The following is a 20,894-nucleotide window of genomic DNA, read 5'->3' as shown; positions in this document are numbered from 1 at the left end:
AAGTATAAGAATCTCAACTTGCTAAATCCCACAACAAACCAAACAGATGAAGGATTCGAAACTAAAATATTATGTAAGTGTTCATTTTAAAAGTACCTTTCGTTAGACTTCCCTTTAACTAAAGGCTTTCCACTGGGAGCACCAATTTCTTTTTAAACATATCTAAGATGCTGACAACTGTCCTTTTTGTGGAAAAAAGAAAAAGTTAGTAAGCAGTACTTGTTCTTTAATTCTAGTTCTCCTCTTCTGGTAACAGAAAGAGACAAGTAGGCAGAGAAACTGAGAGAAGACAAACAGCAAAACAGGTAACAGCTTCTGTTTCTGGTGCTCCCTCTCATTTTCATCCTCATGACTCTCACCGCATAAGCTTAGCTATTCTGTGACCGAGCAAACTTGTCCCAGTGACAAGTCACGTAAGACGAAAATCTGCCATTACAAAATAAACATCCAAACCAGATTCTTATTGAACAGGCACTAAAAAAGGATATAAAAGATAAAGTAATAAGGTAAAGAAGGAATAGGTGATACAAGTGAAAGAGTAAAATCATTTCAAGCTTTACTAGAGCCAATGTAAATGATGATTTCCCCTGAGGCTCTCTCTCATTTGGTCTGGTCACGTCATCCCTCAGGATGCAGTAAAAGATCCACAATGCCATGAAAAGCCGCAAGAAGCAGAGGTTTAACCTGCCACAATAACTAAACTTACTTCCATCAGGCTAGAAGTTTCCAGCTCGCCTGCTGCAGGCTCTGTGCCACACTACACTTCCCCAGGGGCTGGTCAGGAGAAGAGTTCACCTTGCCATTTATTTTAACGATAAATTAAACCTAGTATTTGGTGTGCCTGTGCTCTTGCTTTCAGGCTTATGTTTTTCCTGCTTAAAAGACACAATTGGAAAATATCCTTAGGTAGTGTTTCAAGAGGCCTTTTTGACTGGATCAAATCACTGTTTGTGCTTCTGACTCTCGCTAACTTTTCACAAAATACTGCCAGTTAGACTTTTTGACATTGTGGGCAGTTCAGGGTGTCTATGACTTATGTCCACTGCCTGAACAACAAGCCACCTATTCTTGAACAACCTGGGCAACAGCTGTGATATTTTGGTAGATACTTACTTCCTCATTCCCAATATTCTGTCCGGTCCAGAGAGGCCCTGTCGCATGTACCTAACCTACTTTAAATGACTTGCTAGGGAAGGTCTTGGAGGAGTTAGTCCTCTGTCTCTGACTTCCCTGCTGGTGCCACCAGCACCCTGTCCACAGGGCTGCCCGCTCCTGCACTGGGGCGGTGGGCTCTGCAGAAGGAGGAGGAGGAGGAGGAGGAGGAGAAAGGGCACCTCACTGCATGGTTTGTCTCAGCCTGACCCTCCGAGTTATTCCCTCTCAAGGCTTTTAATTCATGCCAACTCAAAACTGGCTCGTGTATTTTGCCTGCAAACAGCCACTTACTCCCGCAACCTGTTTGCATAATCCCGAGCAAGTACTAATCAATGTAGAAACTTGCCCTTTCAAAATTAGCCGTTACCGTAGGCTGTCAGTATGAATACTGTCGGGGGAGTTTCTCTGTAGGGGCAGGCTGAATAAATAGCTTAGCACAGAAAAGGCTTTGTAACATGGGTAGGGTTCTGTAATTTAGGAGAACGCAATGGTGAGGGAATATTCGCATACTCTGACTCTTAACAATTTTAAAAATGCAATTAAGAACTGGCAAGGTGATTCATAGAACTGGGAGGCAGGGAGATGCCCAGTCATAGCAGTAAAGACCTGTCTAATATTGAGGCTGCTGATGCCCTTTCTTTTCTGGAAAAAAACAAAAAGAAAATGCTAGCTTAATTTATTAAAGAACATTAGGAGGATCAGTAAACTAGAAATCATAAATTATACAAATTTAGAAGCATGTTATCTTGGAAATACAGGTCAATACACCTGTTTTACAAGAAAAAAGGGTTATTGAAAGAACCTTTTCATGTAATGTCCCTATATTTCAAGCAACCTGCTTTCCAGTGAGACTCTAAGCATAGTACCTATAAGTTTCAAAAACTAAAATGAGAAATCCCTTGACATACAATCCTTGCTCTATCTGGAACTTGGCAGTCCATGGACCAAAGTTTTACCTTATGCAAACAGATGACTGGCAGACCTGCAACAAATAAGATTGCGTGCAACCCAGAATGAATGCCATAGTTCTTTATTTACACTTGGAACTGCAGCAATTTTAACCATTATGATATCTCCAAAAGTCATACAGAGGTTGAAGACAAACACAAAGTTCTTTTATCATGCTGCATGCATAACATACTATCACAAATAAAAGAATGGTAATAATATGATCAACTCATGTGTAGTGAAATTGCATAATTAAGAAAAGACATACTAATGAAGTATGCGTGTACCTGTGTGCTTGCACACATATATTTAGTGACAAACACACCAGTATTCTGCATTTAGGTGGTAAGGCAAAACAGATTATCAACTATATCATCTTTCAGTTAAGCAATGGTAAGCACAAACACTTGAACACTAATAAATGACGCTTCTACAGCAACAAAAATGTAGTAATACAGCAAGGTCTTTCTTCACGTTCTGTGTAGTCAAAAGCTTAGTGGATTTTTTCCAACTATCTCAGCAGGTTTAATAAAAGGTGAAGCCTCCTTGTAAAAATGGTTTCTTTCTGATACCCTGATGGTAGGTACAGTACAACAGCCCTACTAGCAGTTATTATAAAACATTTCTGACACAGAAAGTAAATCTTGAGTTGCTAAAGAGGATACTTGGAATGTTTAACTGTTGTTAGTAAATCACAAACTTATTTAACACGTTTTACTGCTTGCTTTTGTTTATAGATATACTATACTGCTATGTCTGAAAACCTCAAAAGCCTGGAAAAAGTCAAATCAAGAATGGAACTTCTTTGTTTAAATATATCCTGTTCATTCTAAATCAATCCTGGTTAAGGAACGAACAAGATTTTGTGATTGTTGCTGATTAGTACTGTGAAAGTTTCCTAACTTCTTCCCCAGAACATCTGCTGTCATAATCAATTAGTACTAAAACGCATTAAAGATGCAGGTGTTGATCACAAATACAGGTCAGGTATTCTTCTCCCCAAAGGAGGATGAAGCAGGACTGCCCAGAAATACCAAATCCTGTAGAAGTAAGATGCTGCTACAAAACCGAGTGCCTCTTACCTCAAACAGTCGCTGGTCAGCATCATCAAAGGGTTTCCCATCAAGCCTGTTCAACACTTGAGCTACCCCTTTAGAAAGAGTTAATATAAATTATAATCTTCATTCATTAATTCATAATGCAGAATATTTTATTCATTAGTAATATTTAAAATATATTTTTAAAACTGAAAGGCAAAATTGCAACTATCTATTCTGAAATATATTAAACGGACATCAATATCTCAAAGTTTGATTGTTTTGATACCAGGACTCAGTTTATGACTTTCAACTGTTATTCTTTGTTCTGTAAGCATAAGATTGGTAATCTAAACAAAGTTAATCACAACGCTTTCCACAAATGTTTAGATATCTGATTCTGCAAAGAACTTAAGCGCTTGCTTAAGCGCTTGCTAGCAGCAAGCACATAAGTCATCCTCATAATTTCAAGTTACTTATATAATTTGCAGAATCAGTACCTTCGTTCCTAAATCTTAGTTAATTTAGCATAATCTGGGTACATAAGTCCCTTTTTGCTTTTATGGCTAATCCAAGAATTTATTGAACCAGTGAAAAAAATGCAATTTCTTTAAATAACTTGGAGAGGGGAGAAAAAAAAAAAACCTTCAAAGCTATTGGCCATAGCTGAGTTAATGCCGAGCTCCACTGCAATACAACCATTTCTATTTCATTTCGCTACGATATACTCTTAGAAAAATACTGTAAGAATTATAAGCAGTCAAGCTGAGTTTCTCTTCTGCTTCTTTAAGCTGATATATGCTTCACCACAAACAACGTGCCACATTTCTGAAAGGCTCAGTTCCCACATCTTCTCTGCTGATTAAGCTCAAACGTCCTGATCCTGCATGGCACTGAGCACCTTCAGCAAAGCGCTACTAATCTCAGCATTCACTGACTGCTATACCAAATAAAGATATAAGTCTTGCCCCCAACCCCACTGGATTTATTTATTGCTATGGCTTTGCCTTGAAGTCTTCTGTGGAAAGATACAGAGGAATCTGGTGCTGTTATTTACAGATGGTGCTTTTTTTGGTAGCAAAATTGTATAATAAGGCAGGTTCAAATGCAGCTGCATCGTAGCTGGGAAGCATCATATCAAACAGGCAATACCCTGTCACATCCTGATGCAGCATGCACCTCTGCCACAGGCAGCTCTCACGGCTGCCATAGCCTCTCCAGCAAATTTTCCCTGACTCTGTCTTTTTATCATCATAGAGAGAAATGACCACTTTGCTGGACTGCAGAAACAGTTGCCTGACCTGTGCATAAAAAAAAAAAAAAAGAACCAGGAAAACTATCAAAGCACACTACGTATTTTTCACTAATGTGGTTAGAATTTCAGTTTTCTTCTCATTAGTCTTCAATACAATATATAACTCAATAATGGAACAACGGGAAAGCTGAAAAAGTCCATACAGTATCCAAGTCAAAACATCCCTTCTTGGATACTTAGCATGCATCCTAGGTACCGTAACTTCTTAACAATATTCAGCTGGGAAAAAGAAGAAAAAGGAACATAGAATTAAAAAGATAGAATTAAATTTACATTAGCACAAAAATGGTGCAACTACGAGGAACAACTTACCTATTATCTGGTGATTGCTGTTCCATATAGGAACACACAGAACAGACCTTATGTGAAAGCCAGAAATCTGGTCAGCCTAAAATGTAGAAACGAGAGCTTCCATTAATGGTAGGGTTCCATTTACAGCCTTTTACATTCTAGTAATAGAAACGTCAAGCAGAGCGTCAGTAAGTTTACATTTACAAATTCATGTCATGCCATATAGATTAGCTCTCACTCATACCTCATTCATAGTAGGATTAGCTCAAAGCCACGAGGACGTGTTTAAAAACTGTCAAAGCAAATAAAATATCACCATCTTTGGTGCTGAGATCTTACACTATTTGACTTTGATGTGAAATGAAAGGCAAACTGTGACTGGGGAAACATCCAGATGAATTCCTGGATTACATATGCTGGTGGATTAGTAGAGGGAATCTCCATCCGATAAGCGTGCCGCAGTATGACTCTTCCCAATTGTCAACCTAAAGTTGAGTTTGCAAAGCAGCTATAAAGGGAGCTTGCAGGAAACAAGCATTTGCAGAATGAAGGAAAGAGTAAGCAGGGAACCGTGTAGAAGTGCAAACTGGGAAGAAATTGTAGCATGTGATCAAAACCAAGATTTTAGATTTTCTATGTAGATGCTAACTGGAGTTGTAGTTTGGAAGAGAACTTTGTCTCCTTTGTTGGCTGTGAACTAAAATAATATAGTATAAAGCTCTGCAATTTATTATAAGTTTCATTGATTCTTTATTTTCTATGGTGAATAAGCTTTATTCTTTGGGGTTATTTCTGCAAAATCTCAAGAAAGAAAATATTTTTTCACAAAAGATTATAAGAGAAATTAAGAGAGTGAGATGAGCCCACTCAAAGGAAAACGTCAGGAGATTTTTCTCTTACTAAAACTGCTGATGCTAAAGGCAACAGATAACAGAAGAAAAGTAAAAGATCAGCGGTAATTCATATACTCAATCAAGGCAGGATGAAACTACTGCCATCTCCTTGCTAGTAAAAGTTACAACTCAGGTTTTCTGAGAGTACTGCTTATCCATGCCTACACAGAACTTGACACTGAAATCAGTGTGGAATGCCCCCAAAAATTCATGGGAGTGGGGGAGATAATTGCCCCAGATGCATATTTTTAAATAAACTTAATGACAATATTTTGGCATTACATTCTCAATGAATGAATTGAAAAATCAAGCATCAAAACTTTAAAATGACAATTAGCGGAGAGAAAAGAGCCGAAGGAGAGTATTTTTAACATAGGCACAGAACAGCAGCAGGTGTTCATAACTACAAATGTACGTCTAGTGTAGCTAAGACAGAAGGGATAATATGCTCCTCTTTTACTACACCCGACTGTCTGTTGAAATCATTGACCAACAACTGAATTGAGAATTAAATTTTCATATGAACTTACCTACAGAAAATAATTATTGCCCTGTGTATTAGGTGATTTTTCTTTCTCTATATAAATTGGACTGTCTCTCTAACTTGGAAGGGACTAACTGTGAAACAGATACGAGAAGGCTGAATTATTCAGGACATGACATATTAAAAGTACAACTGCAAACATATCAAGGATTGGCATGCTTTATTTCAGCATATCTCTTTGGCAGGAAATAGTCCCCAGGCATTAACTGTACTTTCTGAAGTTCTGAATAAATGAGCCTCAACACAGTTTTCCCATACACGTCTCCAGCAGGCCCCTGTTGTTTTTCTTCTGTTTTGACAAATTCTGCTGGTTTGAGAGCTATTCCCTATAATGACATAGGCAATAAAACTGGAACCAAGGCAACTCTCGACATGAAAACACTTCTAAGCATACTTATTGTAGTAATGCAGTCTGGCAAGCTCACTGACCAGTTCTGTCCACTGATTAATGGGCTGCCCAAGTCTGCTGTAGTAATTCTGTTTCACCAGACAGAATTCAGTGAAGACTTTGTCCTTCCATATGCCTCCAACAGCTATTTAGGTGCTATGTATATGTATACATTTTTATCTATATCTACAGCATTCTAGCTGAGACTGGAATGAGCACCTTAGGATATTCACACAACTTATTAGGAGTGATATGCAACTTGGAGAAATAACTAGTCCAGCGTGTACATTTTATTTGTGCAAAATTACTGAATTAAAAGGGTAGTTGGCTAAATCAGACTACAAACAACATTTGTCTCTTTAGATACTGATTCTGTTTATAATCTGTGTGTGTACAGTCCCCGTCACCCTGACAGGGAACAACGATGTTTCCACCAACACAGAACACCAACAGCAATAAAATTTCAGCGTTTTCAGCAATAAAAAATAGTTTGCATAAAGCTCAAAGCACTTGATACAGGAAGACATCATTTAAATAGAAAAAAATGAATGACGGATAGACTAGGTAACTGCCTATAGTTATACACGAATTCAGTGCCCTATGTTTACTCTATAAAGCCATGCCAACACCAAAAGGAGGAGGATACACTGGAGAGAAAAAATAATTCAAAGCAAACATTCACATGTTTTACAGCCCCTTGGATTTGATAATAAAAATTGCACTTTGTTAGTTACAATGCCAAAAATATGATGTATATTTACATATCTAAAAAACTCTTACTTCAGCATCAAAGCGAGGATCCTGATAGGCATCACTGACATTCACTGGGAGACCCGTGGAAGCTACAAGTTCAGCAATGCTATTATTTATTAGCCAGTCAGAGTAAGATGATGATTTCTCCACGCTGTCTTTGAAACTATCATGCAGCACAGTAATGGGAAGAAAATAATACAATCAATGTTGCTTTAAATTCCAATATGTCTTATACGCATAATCATATCAAAAGCACAATCGGTCATAGTTATCAATGGTTACTAAGAACTATTTATGGAACAATAATTTGATATTTTCAGAATGGTACATCACAAATGCTTTCCTTTTCACTATTCTTTTTTCTGAAAATAGCATTGGTCTACTGTGTAAATTGAATACAACATTCAGTAATGAAATGCAGTTACATATGAATCAAGAGTGGGATTATCTTCTACGTTCCTGCGTGTTATAGACCGGCTCCCATTCTAAACGAGCAACCCATTCTAAACGATAATTTTTTTAGAGCTACCTGAAAGATATACTTCTAGACTTTATTTTTTCAAATTAGTCTAATAATTTGGAGGTATTTTTAATTCATACCTTATATGATTTTTTGTCATGTGAAATGCCAATTGTTTGGTTTTGCTCTGTAATTCTGGACCCAAGCAGCTGAAGAAGGGATCATGAAGTAAGTACTGGAATCAATAACATGTGTTGCAGCAGGAGGACTCAGGTAGACATACCATACATGAATGCTTCCTCTTTCTCCTGGCTGAACTTATGTCACAACTCCTGAAGGGCTACAAAGCTGTCAGTGGACTAGCATAAGACACCAGCATTATAGGCTTGACTCAGCACAGTCTATTGCACCTTCTGCGGAAAACTTAATGTCTGTACAGACTCTAAAGATCCTCATCTTATACTTTATGTAGTCAGCAGGAAAATTCTCATTGACTTATTGCAAACACGTTTATGACCTTGGCAAGGGGTAGTTATTTATGCTTGAATAAATGAATTAATGGCATCTTAGTTTTGAGGAGAAATTTCATTCATTTTCAATGCCTGAGAAACATCAGTTTAGAAGAAAATGCCTCTGAGCAGCCATGGAGAAGACTACAACGGCTAGAAACTTCAAGGCAATGCACAGGAATGAAAGAAGGATGCAAGTAGAATGGTTAGAGGACTCAGTCAAGGTGAAAGGATTGATTTCTGTTGGCTGTATTCTTTTTCTGAAGACTAATTCAAACTAAGTCACTCATTTAAAAGAAAACTCAATGTTCTTAGAAGATTATAAATAAAGATGATACTAATGATTTACAAAAAGAAATCTCAGTGCATCAAATTTCATTTAAGGTAAGAACTTTGAGTGAGTGAAGTAAATGTTATGCATATACTTTGACAGGAACCTATACTAAATATAGTATTCTTGAACTAAGAATAAAAATTCTTTGTATAATTTAAGAATTATTTTAGGACATCAGTGTACTTGAAAAAAAATCTTTAAAGGTAGGATTTTATTTACAGATGCATAGATCTCAGTGCATATCTTAGAAAAACCAACCATAAAATTGTAAGAGATATAAAATGTACAGCAAAGATTGAAATCTGAATGATTTTATTATATGAGAGACTACTTAAATCAGGACTGGATTATGGGTGTCAAGCATTTTAAGCAGCAAATTAATTCAAGTTAAAGAAACCAGATATAATTCAGGAAGAAGTTTTAAAAGTATGTTCTACTGGGTCATCTACATTCCTAATAAGCGCTGTAAAACTGCACTGTGGAGAGACGCTCTCAACTTTCGCCAGGAGGAAATATCAATGTTTAATTCTGATGTAAATTAGAGCCAGCTGGTTCATTCTCCATCCCCGGCAGCTCTGAAGAAACAGAAGCTACTGCAAAAATCGCAAGCAACAATTCTTCCATACTATGGAAAGCCATGAGTACTGCCGGATTGATGCAGGCAGCTTTATGCCACCTCCTCCCTGTCTTGCCTACACAAGAGCAGGAATAACGGGCGCCAGACAGGACACAAAAGCTAGCTCAAGGGTCTCCAGGGCTGCTGCATTCCCCCTGCCCAAATATGCGCCTTGCCACTTCCCCCCCTTGCCACTTCCCCTTGCCAGCACCCTGTCCCTGGCAGAGGTGGCAGGAGGTGCGTGGCGCAGTTTGGGACCGTAACAGCCAACTCGGTCACCGGTATTTTCAGCCCTCTCTAAACAGTGACATGACCCTTCTCAGCTCTCGGATCAGAAGAGCACAGGGATGCCTTAAAAAGCATAAGTACACTGCAGTCAGGGGTATGACTGCAGCGTACGAGGCAATACCAGGGAGGGAGCACCAGTGTAGCTCACCCAGGTGACAGTGCAACAGCTGTAGCCAGGATTTCAGTGCTTTCTCTACCAGCCTAACTGGGAGGGAGCACAGGTATTTTCTCTGCAAGCAACCTATGCTGGGGCTGAGGCAGCTGACCTTTTCTCTGCCACTGACACTCAGGTTAGAGTACACTGATCCTGGTCTGGCATCCACTGAGATGACTTCTACTGTGCAGGAAAGACATAGCCCATGACAACTTCACCCTAGCTCATACGCACCCAGAATACATCAGAAATGAATCTTCAAGACTACTAAGGTTAACATGAATAAAATGAAGTGTTGTATTTTTTCAAAGAGGGGACAAATTTAAGAAAGATTTGGCAAAACCATACTTGTAGAACAAAACGGCTGGCAAAAATGAGAGCATCAGTGTACCAACGTGAATAAGAACTGAACTCAATCATGGGGTGTGCTGGAAAGGGACAAATTGCACATATAAATCCAAGTATGGTCTTGCAAGGTATTTCTTTATAACAAACAGAAAAGAAAAAAAAGATATGAGTATTCATTGTAATATTCAGGGAATTATCAGGCAAACTGCTATTAGACAGAGGTTAGAGAAAATCAAGAGAGAAATGCGTTAGGACATGGAAGGATATACTGTCCTTAAAGCTTTTTCTCTTTCAGGTAAAACTTATCCCTAGAAAGAAACTTATACTATTCTCAGCCTATAATCTCCTTGGATTTCCACTACAAATTCAAAGAAATAATATCTATCTTAACTGGAGTAATGATGAAGAAATGGCACTCATTGTGCCATTTTCATTCACATGAAACATCTCATGACTTTACATCAGTTGGGGTTGCAGAATCTAGAGTGAAAAGGGCACAACTCACTAGACAAAAATGCTCAAATGTCAAGGGCTCCAGGCGTTATTCTGTATCCTAAATAACCTTTATTTTCCCACTATAGTGCCAATAACACAAGCTGTGCCTGCGCTAGATCCAAATGTGACATCATATCTGCCAGTCTAAACTTGATTTCTGTAAAACCAACTTTGTTCTCCACTGAATGAGAAATGAAAGAAAAGCAATATATCTTTATACCAAGATGCACAGAAATATAATTTAATAAATCTTGTAAGACTGGCAACCTGGTTGCATATGTTTATTCACATCTCAGAACAATCTCAAGTTGACCACATGCACAGCAGGCTACTATAAACTGCTTTTTGGTAACATGCTAATATAACTATGGTAACAAGAAATGAGCCAGCTTGGTTATCTTGACATCACTCTACATTGCATTGACTAATCTGGCTACAGATCAAGTTTGTGAAAAACAGAAACAACAACTAACATCCCTTGATTCATACTCCTGTCCCTGAACAACAGGAACATATTTTCACCCCTTTAATTGACCCAGGAAAGAGCAATTGCTACTCTGAAGCTCTCTGTCAAAAGCAGTAACTTGTGATTCCCAGATGAATCAGTAGATTACTTATTCATATTTAAACTGTCATATTTTTTATCACTCGTTTTCCTTTTCCACTTTGTCTCTCTTCACTGGGGGATAGGGCACATTCTGCTCTACTCCTGTCTTTCTGTGTGGCCCTGGACTCTGCTCACAGGTTGCACATCTTAAAAACAATGCTATCCATTTTTGTAACGCTGTGAGATCTATTCATGAACAGCATCAAGAATTATGAGTTATCATAACCTGGTGTACAATGCACATATTCACCTTAATGAAGTAAGCAATTGGTAGCTTCTTACTACACTGGAGGTGAAGAAATAAAGCACTAAAGAAGGCAAATTTTCCTTGAAGTATTTTTAAAATACTACTGCTTAAAGGGCTCAGCTTAACTACGGAGAGGCACAAAGTAATTTTCAAGCTTGCTAAGTTACTGATAACAGCATGGACCGAAAGCTAGGTTTATCATTACAGCAATGATTCTACGTGGAAAATTCTGATTCAAAATCAGTATGACCTGGTTTGCATGTAATATGTATATGATAACTGAGTCTGAGACCTAACAGATGAGAGAAACCTTTCAATAATAGCCCTGAATCTTCATCTGCTCATCTGGTACGTAGGACCTTTTATATGAACCAGTTACATTACCTTGTAGGAACTAAGACAGTAACCCCACACGGAGAAAAAGCTCTTTGTACTACACCTCTTACAGTTAGCTTTTTATCAATGTTTAAGTACAGATCCTGCTAAGCAAAAAAAAAAAAAAAAAAAAAAATATATATATATATATATATATATATTTGAATGGTCTCCCACCCAAGACTTAGTTACAGGAACACAATTGCTAGAAAATGCATGTTCTCTGAGGTTTGTAGGCTTTCCAACTTGAGGACTAGAGCAAAAATCAGTTCTTATTGGAAACTTTTCAACACAACTGTTAAGGAGGCATTTTGTAAGAGAGCAACAAACAACAATCGAAAATAATTTTGTTATTTTTATTTCAGTACTAACCACACAAAACAACATTCGCATACTCTCCATGAAATCAACCATAAAAAGATATCAGTTGTTTCATGGTTTCTCCTCTGAGATACTGATATGCTGTTAATATGTAAATACCAATACTAGCATGCATGTTTTCTCAGGCCATGCTCCACTGGAAGTGAACAGGAGTTTTACATAAGTAAAAGCTTTAGGCTCAGGCTTCTTTAATCAAATCTACTTATAAAGTTCCATATGAAAATATAACCAAGATCAAGCAACTTTAAAACTAGGTGGAAACACCCCCCCCCCCCAAGTCGGCTGCCACAGAAGACACGAGGGCTCACCTGCTCTCAGCGTCCGCGCTGCATTTCGGGGATAACAACTCAAAGGACTTGGTAAATTTCACCACCTGTCACGTTAAAAAAAAAAAAAAAAAAGGGAACTTAAAACTGTTACTGAAAATGCTACATCTATACAAAAATAGTAGTATAAGGTTCCTGTATTTTTATGATAACTTTATCCTGTGATCGTAGAATAAAAATTTAATGTGTATTGTTGCAGTGGAGAATTCACGTTCGAACTATACGCTACTCACAATTCATAAGCAAACAATATCAAATCAAATTGTATTTTCAAGACTCCTTCACGAAACTTTTTTGCAACGGTATACTTGCCTTCAGAGGACTTTGGAACATAAACGATGGAACTTTATCCGCATCGTCACATTTTTTTTAAATAGGAAAATACACAGAATTGTCTATTTCCAGGACTAATGGTAACCAGTTTTCCTGGAATGTGTGGCATCGGCATATCTGCCAACAGCATCCACACGTAACTAAGACCGGCTGATGTGACACAGAACCCAGCTAATGTTTTTGGCTGCTAGTGTGATTCTCCATCTTCCATTTCAAATCTGCATTATAAAATATTTTAATGCGATGTACAAATGATGAACATTTTAGACATGGCTTAAAACTGAGTAACTCTATGCAGATACATTTTGATATATAGGTTCACCCCCAAAATCGGTAGAATCAGGAAAATAATTGTAAATTATTGTATTGTATTATAAATTGTAAAATATTATAAATTGTAAAAATGCCCAAGTGGGTGGCAAGATGCTATTCTCCTACTTCAATCCTACTTCAAATTAAAGAAAAAAAAGAAACGGTGTTGACCCTGAAAAGGGCTTAACTGAATACCTCGGCTGCCCATATTTCAGGATTTGGTCTAGAGTAATGAGGCCTGAGGTCTCATTGCCTGTGGTCTGGAAAAAACCTCTCTGCTCAAAGGCAGAAATAATATTAACAGCGGAAAAAATGAAATGAACAATCTCACCTACAGCTTACTACCAAAATAATGTACTCTTCTTTAAAAATAAAAATCATATTATACTTGCAACCATAATAACGTTCCATAGAAACATAGTAGAACTACATCGTATAATTATAAAATCATCGTAGGGGGTCTAAAATGGGAAAATAAACCAGAAATATTTAAATTCTATAACAGAGCATACATACAAGAAATACAAAGCTTGTGCAATGCTCGTATAATTTAGGGCATACTCCACTAAAATTAATTAATTTCTAGTAGTGTAAATGAAATGAGAATCGTATCTTTCCTCCAGGAAACAATGCAATAGTTTTTCTGCCCTACATGCAGACACATCCACTTGTGATTGTCTCTCTGATAATCGTTTAGACACACAGCGCTGCAACAAATAACCAGTTACAGAGTCATTGAATCCAAAGATATTTGGAGAGGAAAAACATTGTATTACAAGTAATGTTTTTTTATCCTTCAACTGTTTCTTCAATCAGTAGAAATCCTGACAGTTTATTTGTGTTGAACAGCCTCAAAACACTAACAGGGGCTACAGATGTAAAGGCACTCATTTATTTTATTAACAATAATGACAATCATAACAACAATGTTAAAGATTCTTAAAGAAGCTCAATACGCTATGAATGGTAGTATTACAGAGTCCCAGCAAAAGCCCTTGTCCAAATGGTGCATGAAATCCAACTCTTCACAAATACTTGCATATAGCTTACCTCAATCTGTTCACTTAACTGAGCTCTGCAACAAAATAATTATTCCTTGGTCAAGTGGACAGAGTAATTGGAAAAAAACAAGCACACGTCAAATAATGCTGAAAGTCATGTTTTCACTTTGCCTGCTCAATGCAAAAGTTTGCTCCTATCACAGGAACAAATATGTGACTGACTAGACTTTTGTATTCAAATGTTGTTTTCAGTGGATTTTCTGTCACCTCAGAGAAGAATTACTAGGTCAAAATAACAAGATAACTGATTTTTTCACAGCATTTTCATCATTTAGGAACTGAGATCTGTTCTCATTATTTAGTTTGCAGAGCATTTCCCTAAGATATTAAAGGAACTTGTTAAAATGAGCAAACATAAATAGAGCTGCTCCCAATCATATCCCAGTAGCTAGAGTGAACAGAAATCTTTCAGGAAGGAGCAAATCCCATGGAGCACTGGCCACCAGAAGCTGCTGAGAAAACTCATTGCGTTGCAGGTTCAACCTTTACCGTCTTGCTTTTCATCCACAATAAAACGCTGGATTTCACACGAAACGTTCATGAGATGAGTTCACAAACTGATCGCTTCAAAAACACTGGTTAGATTGCTTTAAAGCTCACCAAGTTGCTGAATACACAGGATGGTCAGGTAAGAATGCCTTGATGAGTTTATTTTTATCGGTTATTTCTGAGAGGCCAGCAATCTAATTAAAGATTTTTATGTGAAACCAAAACGTTATATACTAGAATAGAAACTACATCATTATTTCAGTGTGCTACATTGAAATAATAACAGACGCAAAAGTATGAACGTTGTAGAAATATTAACAAAGGCGGCTGATGATTATTTATTGGAACGTACACTGAAACGATTAATTCTAAAAATAAGCATTAAAGATTTGTTGATGATGCAACTTGGTTTTTGGTTTTGAAACCACCTGCAAGCAACGCTGATTTTATATGGCGTTAGCCTGAAAACGTTAGCTAGTTGTAAGTTAGTTGTAAGTTCCAGGTAAATATAATTGAAGCTACAGAAGGGATATTTCTTTTCTTCTAGTGGCTATACTATGAAAGAAAGGAACCTAGAAAATAAGTATTTGATAACAATTTAGGCAATTTTTCTATTTTAAGCTGACCAGAGGAGAAGCTTGTTTCTCAGTTAAGCTGTCCCTAACTGCTCTGTAAGCACTACTTGTATCACACAGGCACTCAAGAACCACACAGCACACCAGCTGGATCACTCCACTGATTGTCAGATCCAGCAGGAACTTACAGATTTTCTGTTAAACGCCCTTAAACGAGCAAAAGGAATCATAAATATAAGTTCCAGTTTCCTTTTAAAAAGTAATGTTGATTAAGATTTGACCTGTACCTAATTTATATTTAAGAATTATACGCTGAAAGAATACTCGCTGTCCACTGCTTACATATGATATGTGACAGCTTCCCCACAATAAAAACAGCTGTTACACCATTCTTGTACTAGACCGTCTGTAAAATGTGGAGACACACTTACTGGCGATTCGATATCTTCCAGAAGTAACACTGAGCACCGTTCACACTTCAGCAGAGTCTGGGCCCGATGCATAATTTTCTTGACAATTTTCTCTAAGTCAGTCTGTTCCTCAAAGAGGTCATTCACTACTTCCAACAAAGCCTGTATACAGGGACAGAAAACTCTTGTATTGGTTGCAGAAGTAATGAATACATGGAGCATTGCAAAGGAGGGGTAGTCTTTGGGCTTGATTTTAATATGAGTGATCCATTCATTCATCTTCATTCAAATACAGTTCTTAATGATTATGGCAATTGAATCGGGGTGTGTGTGTGTGGCAGTTCTCCTGAGAAAGAAATGGAAGTAAGCATTTATTAGCTCAACACTGGGCACAATCCTAGCAAACAATGGGAATCTCCCAAACTGTTTCAGTGTGGTCCAAAAATGAAACATCACCATTGGTGTCCAGGTTGACAGGGAGGGCAAATTACGGCCTGTCCATAATGTGTTACTTACTACATATTTCCAACCATGGACTACCCAAAGCCAAAGACCACTGGCTGCTCTGGTATGCCACAGGCCGCCACATAGCTGTCAAGTGGCAATGACGTTTGTTGTGTCTCCCATAGCTGAAGGAACAAGAACAAAGAACCTGTATCTCTAACCCAATTTCCTGAGGTGTCCACCCTCCAGAATTTAGCATTTTCTAATGAAGAAGGAGAATGTCCTTAATATTTTTCTGCTGAATGCCTCCCTCAGAAGATTAAATGCCGACTCCTCCAAGGTCTGTCTATGTTCCCTGAAGGCTGAGACTCGGTAGCAAATTAGCAAATTTTAAGTCTCTGAGTAGTCAAACAATTACTTTGTTTTAGTATCAAACAAATGAAAAATCTTTGGCAGGAAAAATGTTTCTTCCATTCCCCCCTACCTCCCACCCTGAAATATAGTGGTCTGTAGTCAGACTTGGACAGAAGACAAGGTAAAACTTTTTATGAGCATCAAATCTATACACTGTACTGCTGTTCTTAGTTTTGAATTAATGGAAGGCACTAGGCTTCTATACATGCAAGGCACCAAAATCCTGAATCTGAAAATGGCAGCGATCTATACAGAGAGGCTAAGACAGCGAGTGGCTAGCTGCTACAACCCATCCACTGCCGTTTGTCCAGGTTATGAAGGAAGACTAATCAGACACTACAGATCTACAGTTCTACTGAAGCTTTGGTGAGATACAACACATAATAACAAAAGTAGTATCTGTCATTGCAGGAAAGGTGATTTAAAACAAAATCCAAGAATGAGGGGAAAAAAAAACCCTCCAACACTCCATTTTATTGAAAAAAAAAAAGTTGAGAAGTAAATGGCATGCGAGGTCAGTATTATTTTCACTTCTTCACAGCCACCTGCCCAACTCATGCATGGCATCAGCAATCATGAGTAATGTATCTATGCAGACACATGCTGTCAAAACCTTTTTCACGTACAAGGTTTTTGCTTGCTTACTTTTAGAAAGATATATCCACATTATTTGCACATGAATATTACAAATCCTGGGTGCTAGAGGTTTGATCCTTCTGGAATTTTAAGAGATTTTGAATCTGTGGCCACGAAACTCTTTCTACTGCACGGTCTGTGCTACAAAACACAAATTGTCTCACCACTATAAAACAAAAAGTTGACATCAGAAAACAACAGCTACCAGTAAGAGCGTATTTACCTCCTACCTTCTCTGCTTGCTGCCTGAATCAAGCGCATTGCCTGTTGTAAATGCATTGTTTTGCAATGAAACATACTTAATTAAAAAACGTCTGCTTAACAAATACGTACGCAGAGCTAGAATCTGAAGGAATGGAAAAAAAGATGTTTCATATTGGTCCAATATACATTTTTTTTACTTACCCTGCTTCTGTCATATTCCTTCCTTGAAGCTGCAAATAACTGGGCATTAGCTATGGCAATCCCACAGAACGGGAGGTACATCTGCATCACCTAGTAACAAAAGAAACTCCCAGTCATTAAAAACAAGTGCACTTAGACACTCTTGTTTTTAGCAATGCACCTAAACTTCGGTGGCATCTCACAGGAAAATCTCAGCCCACTCATTCTTCAGCAGAACACGAAACAAAGCAAAAATATCATGCACAAAGCACAGAAAATGGATGGAAGAGATAGACTAGAAAGGAGAGTACAAACACATTTGAGTTCACAGATCCCTGCAGTGAGGTTCTTCAATGACCTGTCAAGAAAACTGCAAAGATTCTCAAGTTTAAAAACTCTGTCTGCTGAGGACTCTATTAAATTACTGTAGACACTGCACTTTCTCCAGTAAAAGAACTCTTTTAATTTTCTAGACTGCTCCTGTTCTAAGACCTAAAGTAAATAACAACAGAGAACAGCTAGCTTGAGGCAGAGTTGCATTCCTGCTGATTTCTAGGGGCACTTATTTTGCAGAATATGAGCACAGTGGAAGACAATACATGAATCTGAACGACTGATCAGAGAGCTGATTGTCTTCTCAAGGAGAAAAAAAGAGGAGGTTAAAAAACATGCTTGAGAAAGCACCACAGCAGAGAGAAGAAAGGTAAATTAAGTTGAAATGAATGAAGAGGGGAAGGAATTACAGCTTTCATACTCATCTAATCTTTTGGAGGACCAAACTGCGCCTTAAGGAGTGTACCAGTATGCATTAAGAAAGACAGAGATGGGAGAGTAAAGACTGGTAAAATACTTTGAGAGGCACAAGTCGACCATACTTTAGGCTGGCTCTGGGTGTGAAATGAACAAACTAGTCATATATTTGACTACCTGCAGGACAGTGGGCAAGACACTTTCACAAGGACAAGAGGGGACTGAAATCCAACAATATCAGCGTTTTAAAGCTACATACTGATAACAAGTCTGTAACATACGGCTACCACTGAGTAGTTCCAAGCTTAGGTTTCTGAGGCATTAAGCAAATTTTGTATGTGCTGACATTTGCAACGTCAGTGAGAGTTGAGGGCACTCTGCCATTTACAGAGCCAGCTCTTCGGCGTGCCTACAGCGATACAGGAGGAGAGAAGCTAATCAGGTGATTACTGGAACATTTGAAAAGGTAAATGGAAAAAGCTTCAATCCATTTTGACATCTTTGAACGAAATACTTGATGATAAGCAATGAAATAAACATCACCAACAAGAGAACTCACTGGCCCTAGAAGCTGACAAAAAGGTTAACGCCAGCGTCAGCCTTGTTTATGAAGTAAAGGCTTAATAAAAATAATAAGCTCCTGAAAATGTAGACTGAAATCTTGGCATCTTAGAGAAGGTCCTACAATGTATGGAGCTACACACAAGTCACAGCAACAGTAAAACTTTGGATTTGGCAGGCTTGATATTACATACTGATACACATTACATATTGATAGCCTGATAACATTTGCCTGTCCATGTAGCAGTAACTTTTGAATGCTGCATCTAATCGATTCAAGAATTCCTGAGTACATTCTGGGCAATTCTGGGCTTAGTAAGGACGGCAGCAGTAAAACCAAAATCACTAGAAAGCCTGATTTCCACAGTAAGTTAACTGCATGCTACTGCCAGAAGCCCTCGGAGGTTGCTTAGGTGGGCCTCACTCGCTCCTTCCATGCGGTCTGTAGGCTGCAATCCCACATGGGTGGTGCGAGCAACCAGTAGCGGGAGCCATGGGCCAGGACCGAGCTGCTGCAGGACGCCAGTGAGCCACGGGTGGTTGCTTCCCCTCAGAGGCCGTTGCCGCAGAAGGAGAGACGCCAAGATTGGCACCTCCAGTGCCATGCCTGTGTCATGTTTGCACCACCGAACATGCTCAAAGAAATCCCAGATGTCCCTGCCTACAGAACCGCCTGGGCGCCGCCACGGAGGCGCTGGGACGGCTGTCCAAACCCGGCCAAAGCCAGGGTGGAGGAAGGTGGACTTGCAGGCTGTGACGTGCAGGCAACATGGCATACAGGCAGTCTGCGAGGGCACTGGGCAGGACTGCCATGGGGAATACTGAACTGTGTTTTTCCACAGATAGGGGCCATTTTCTGTCCTATAAGCAATTCTGAGATTTCAGGGGGAAAAACAACAAAAAACAAAAACAACCCCCCCCCCAAACCTTTCATCCTTTACTGGGTGAAAACTACGTAATAACAATGTGTAGGATCTGAAAACAATTTCAGTTAAGTCCACTGAAGGATATCATTCTAACTTTTAAAACAATTTAATCATTTTTAGTATCACCATCATTATCATCATACAGGTATGTGACCTCCTCTTTTTCCGGTATAAAACAAATTCATTTTCTAAACGGAAAGTCCCTTTGAATCTTAAATGAAAGAATGCTGCAGCAGCAGACCTTTCTTCTCCCCAAACGTTTTCCACTTGAACTATCCTCCTCCATAAGAATTTTTGGCTTTGCGGAAGTGGCATTTCCCTTGGAAAGTCCATTCAATTAGAAAATTACTGCTAATCCAGAACAGGGGGCTATTGAGACTATTCAAGGAAAAAAAAAAGAATTTTAAGCATGCGAAGGAACCAAAACACTGTGCTGCAACTGCTGTCCTACCTTATCTTCCTTAAACTGTCTGTTGGTCCAATGTCATTTAATTTGCCTTTGCCTAAAGACAAGCTTTCAAAGATGATCTTGAAATCCTCAGAATTTTGCACCTTCACAGCTACCATTCGGTCACAGTAACTGCAGCTTTTAAGGATACACACAATACACCTATACTGCTAATTTGCAAACGCTTTACCTTTTGTCCTCTTGCACCAGGGTTCCCTTTAAAGGAAAATGGCACATATTAGACTCATCAAAGACTTGGTCTTTGTGGAGAGGCAGTAATTAAGCTAGTCAAATATTGCACCACTTCAGTAAGAAAGAAATGAAAAGTAGGAGTGTAACAAATCCCCAAGGGGGGATCATTCTTTATCACAAGAATTTCTCTGAGAGAATTTGCATATTTCAGTTTACATTTTATTTTCAAAATGAAACAAAATCCTATTTTAACTTGTAATAGCACTAAATGCCATAGCTAAGTAAGAGATGCAGAACAGAATGTGCATCTGAAAAAAATCTGACTTTTAATGTAATTATAAGTATGATACTGAGACTGAATACGTTTTCACTTGTATAAATACTAGGGACTAATACAAAAACTAATCCTGCCCCCACACTGGAACCTCTTATCCCTAAAGTAATGTGACATCATAGCAATGGAAAGTATATGAGAACCTTGTGAACCTTCAACCA

The 20,894-nt window shown here is 38.4% G+C and overlaps 1 protein-coding gene across 5 annotated transcripts in view; it reads right to left on the bottom strand.

Annotated features, from left to right (window-relative positions):
• The window catches only part of PDE11A (phosphodiesterase 11A), a 147,171-nt gene that overhangs the window by 66,595 nt on the left and 59,682 nt on the right, over nucleotides 1–20,894 (bottom strand). For all 5 annotated transcript variants that reach the window (XM_068948430.1, XM_068948432.1, XM_068948431.1 and 2 more), the window contains exons 3-8: nucleotides 17,544–17,633; nucleotides 15,666–15,806; nucleotides 12,447–12,511; nucleotides 7,352–7,487; nucleotides 4,768–4,843; nucleotides 3,186–3,253 (exon numbers count right to left, since the gene is read on the bottom strand). In XM_068948430.1, the coding sequence (XP_068804531.1) occupies nucleotides 3,186–3,253; nucleotides 4,768–4,843; nucleotides 7,352–7,487; nucleotides 12,447–12,511; nucleotides 15,666–15,806; nucleotides 17,544–17,633 (576 nt within the window). The remainder of the gene's footprint in view (nucleotides 1–3,185; nucleotides 3,254–4,767; nucleotides 4,844–7,351; nucleotides 7,488–12,446; nucleotides 12,512–15,665; nucleotides 15,807–17,543; nucleotides 17,634–20,894) is intronic.

This window comes from Struthio camelus, chromosome 6 (assembly GCF_040807025.1).
Source record: "Struthio camelus isolate bStrCam1 chromosome 6, bStrCam1.hap1, whole genome shotgun sequence".
Classification (NCBI taxonomy): Eukaryota; Metazoa; Chordata; class Aves; order Struthioniformes; family Struthionidae; genus Struthio; species Struthio camelus.
Note: the sequence above shows the minus strand (reverse complement) of the source record. Positions and strands in the feature narration are given on the sequence as shown.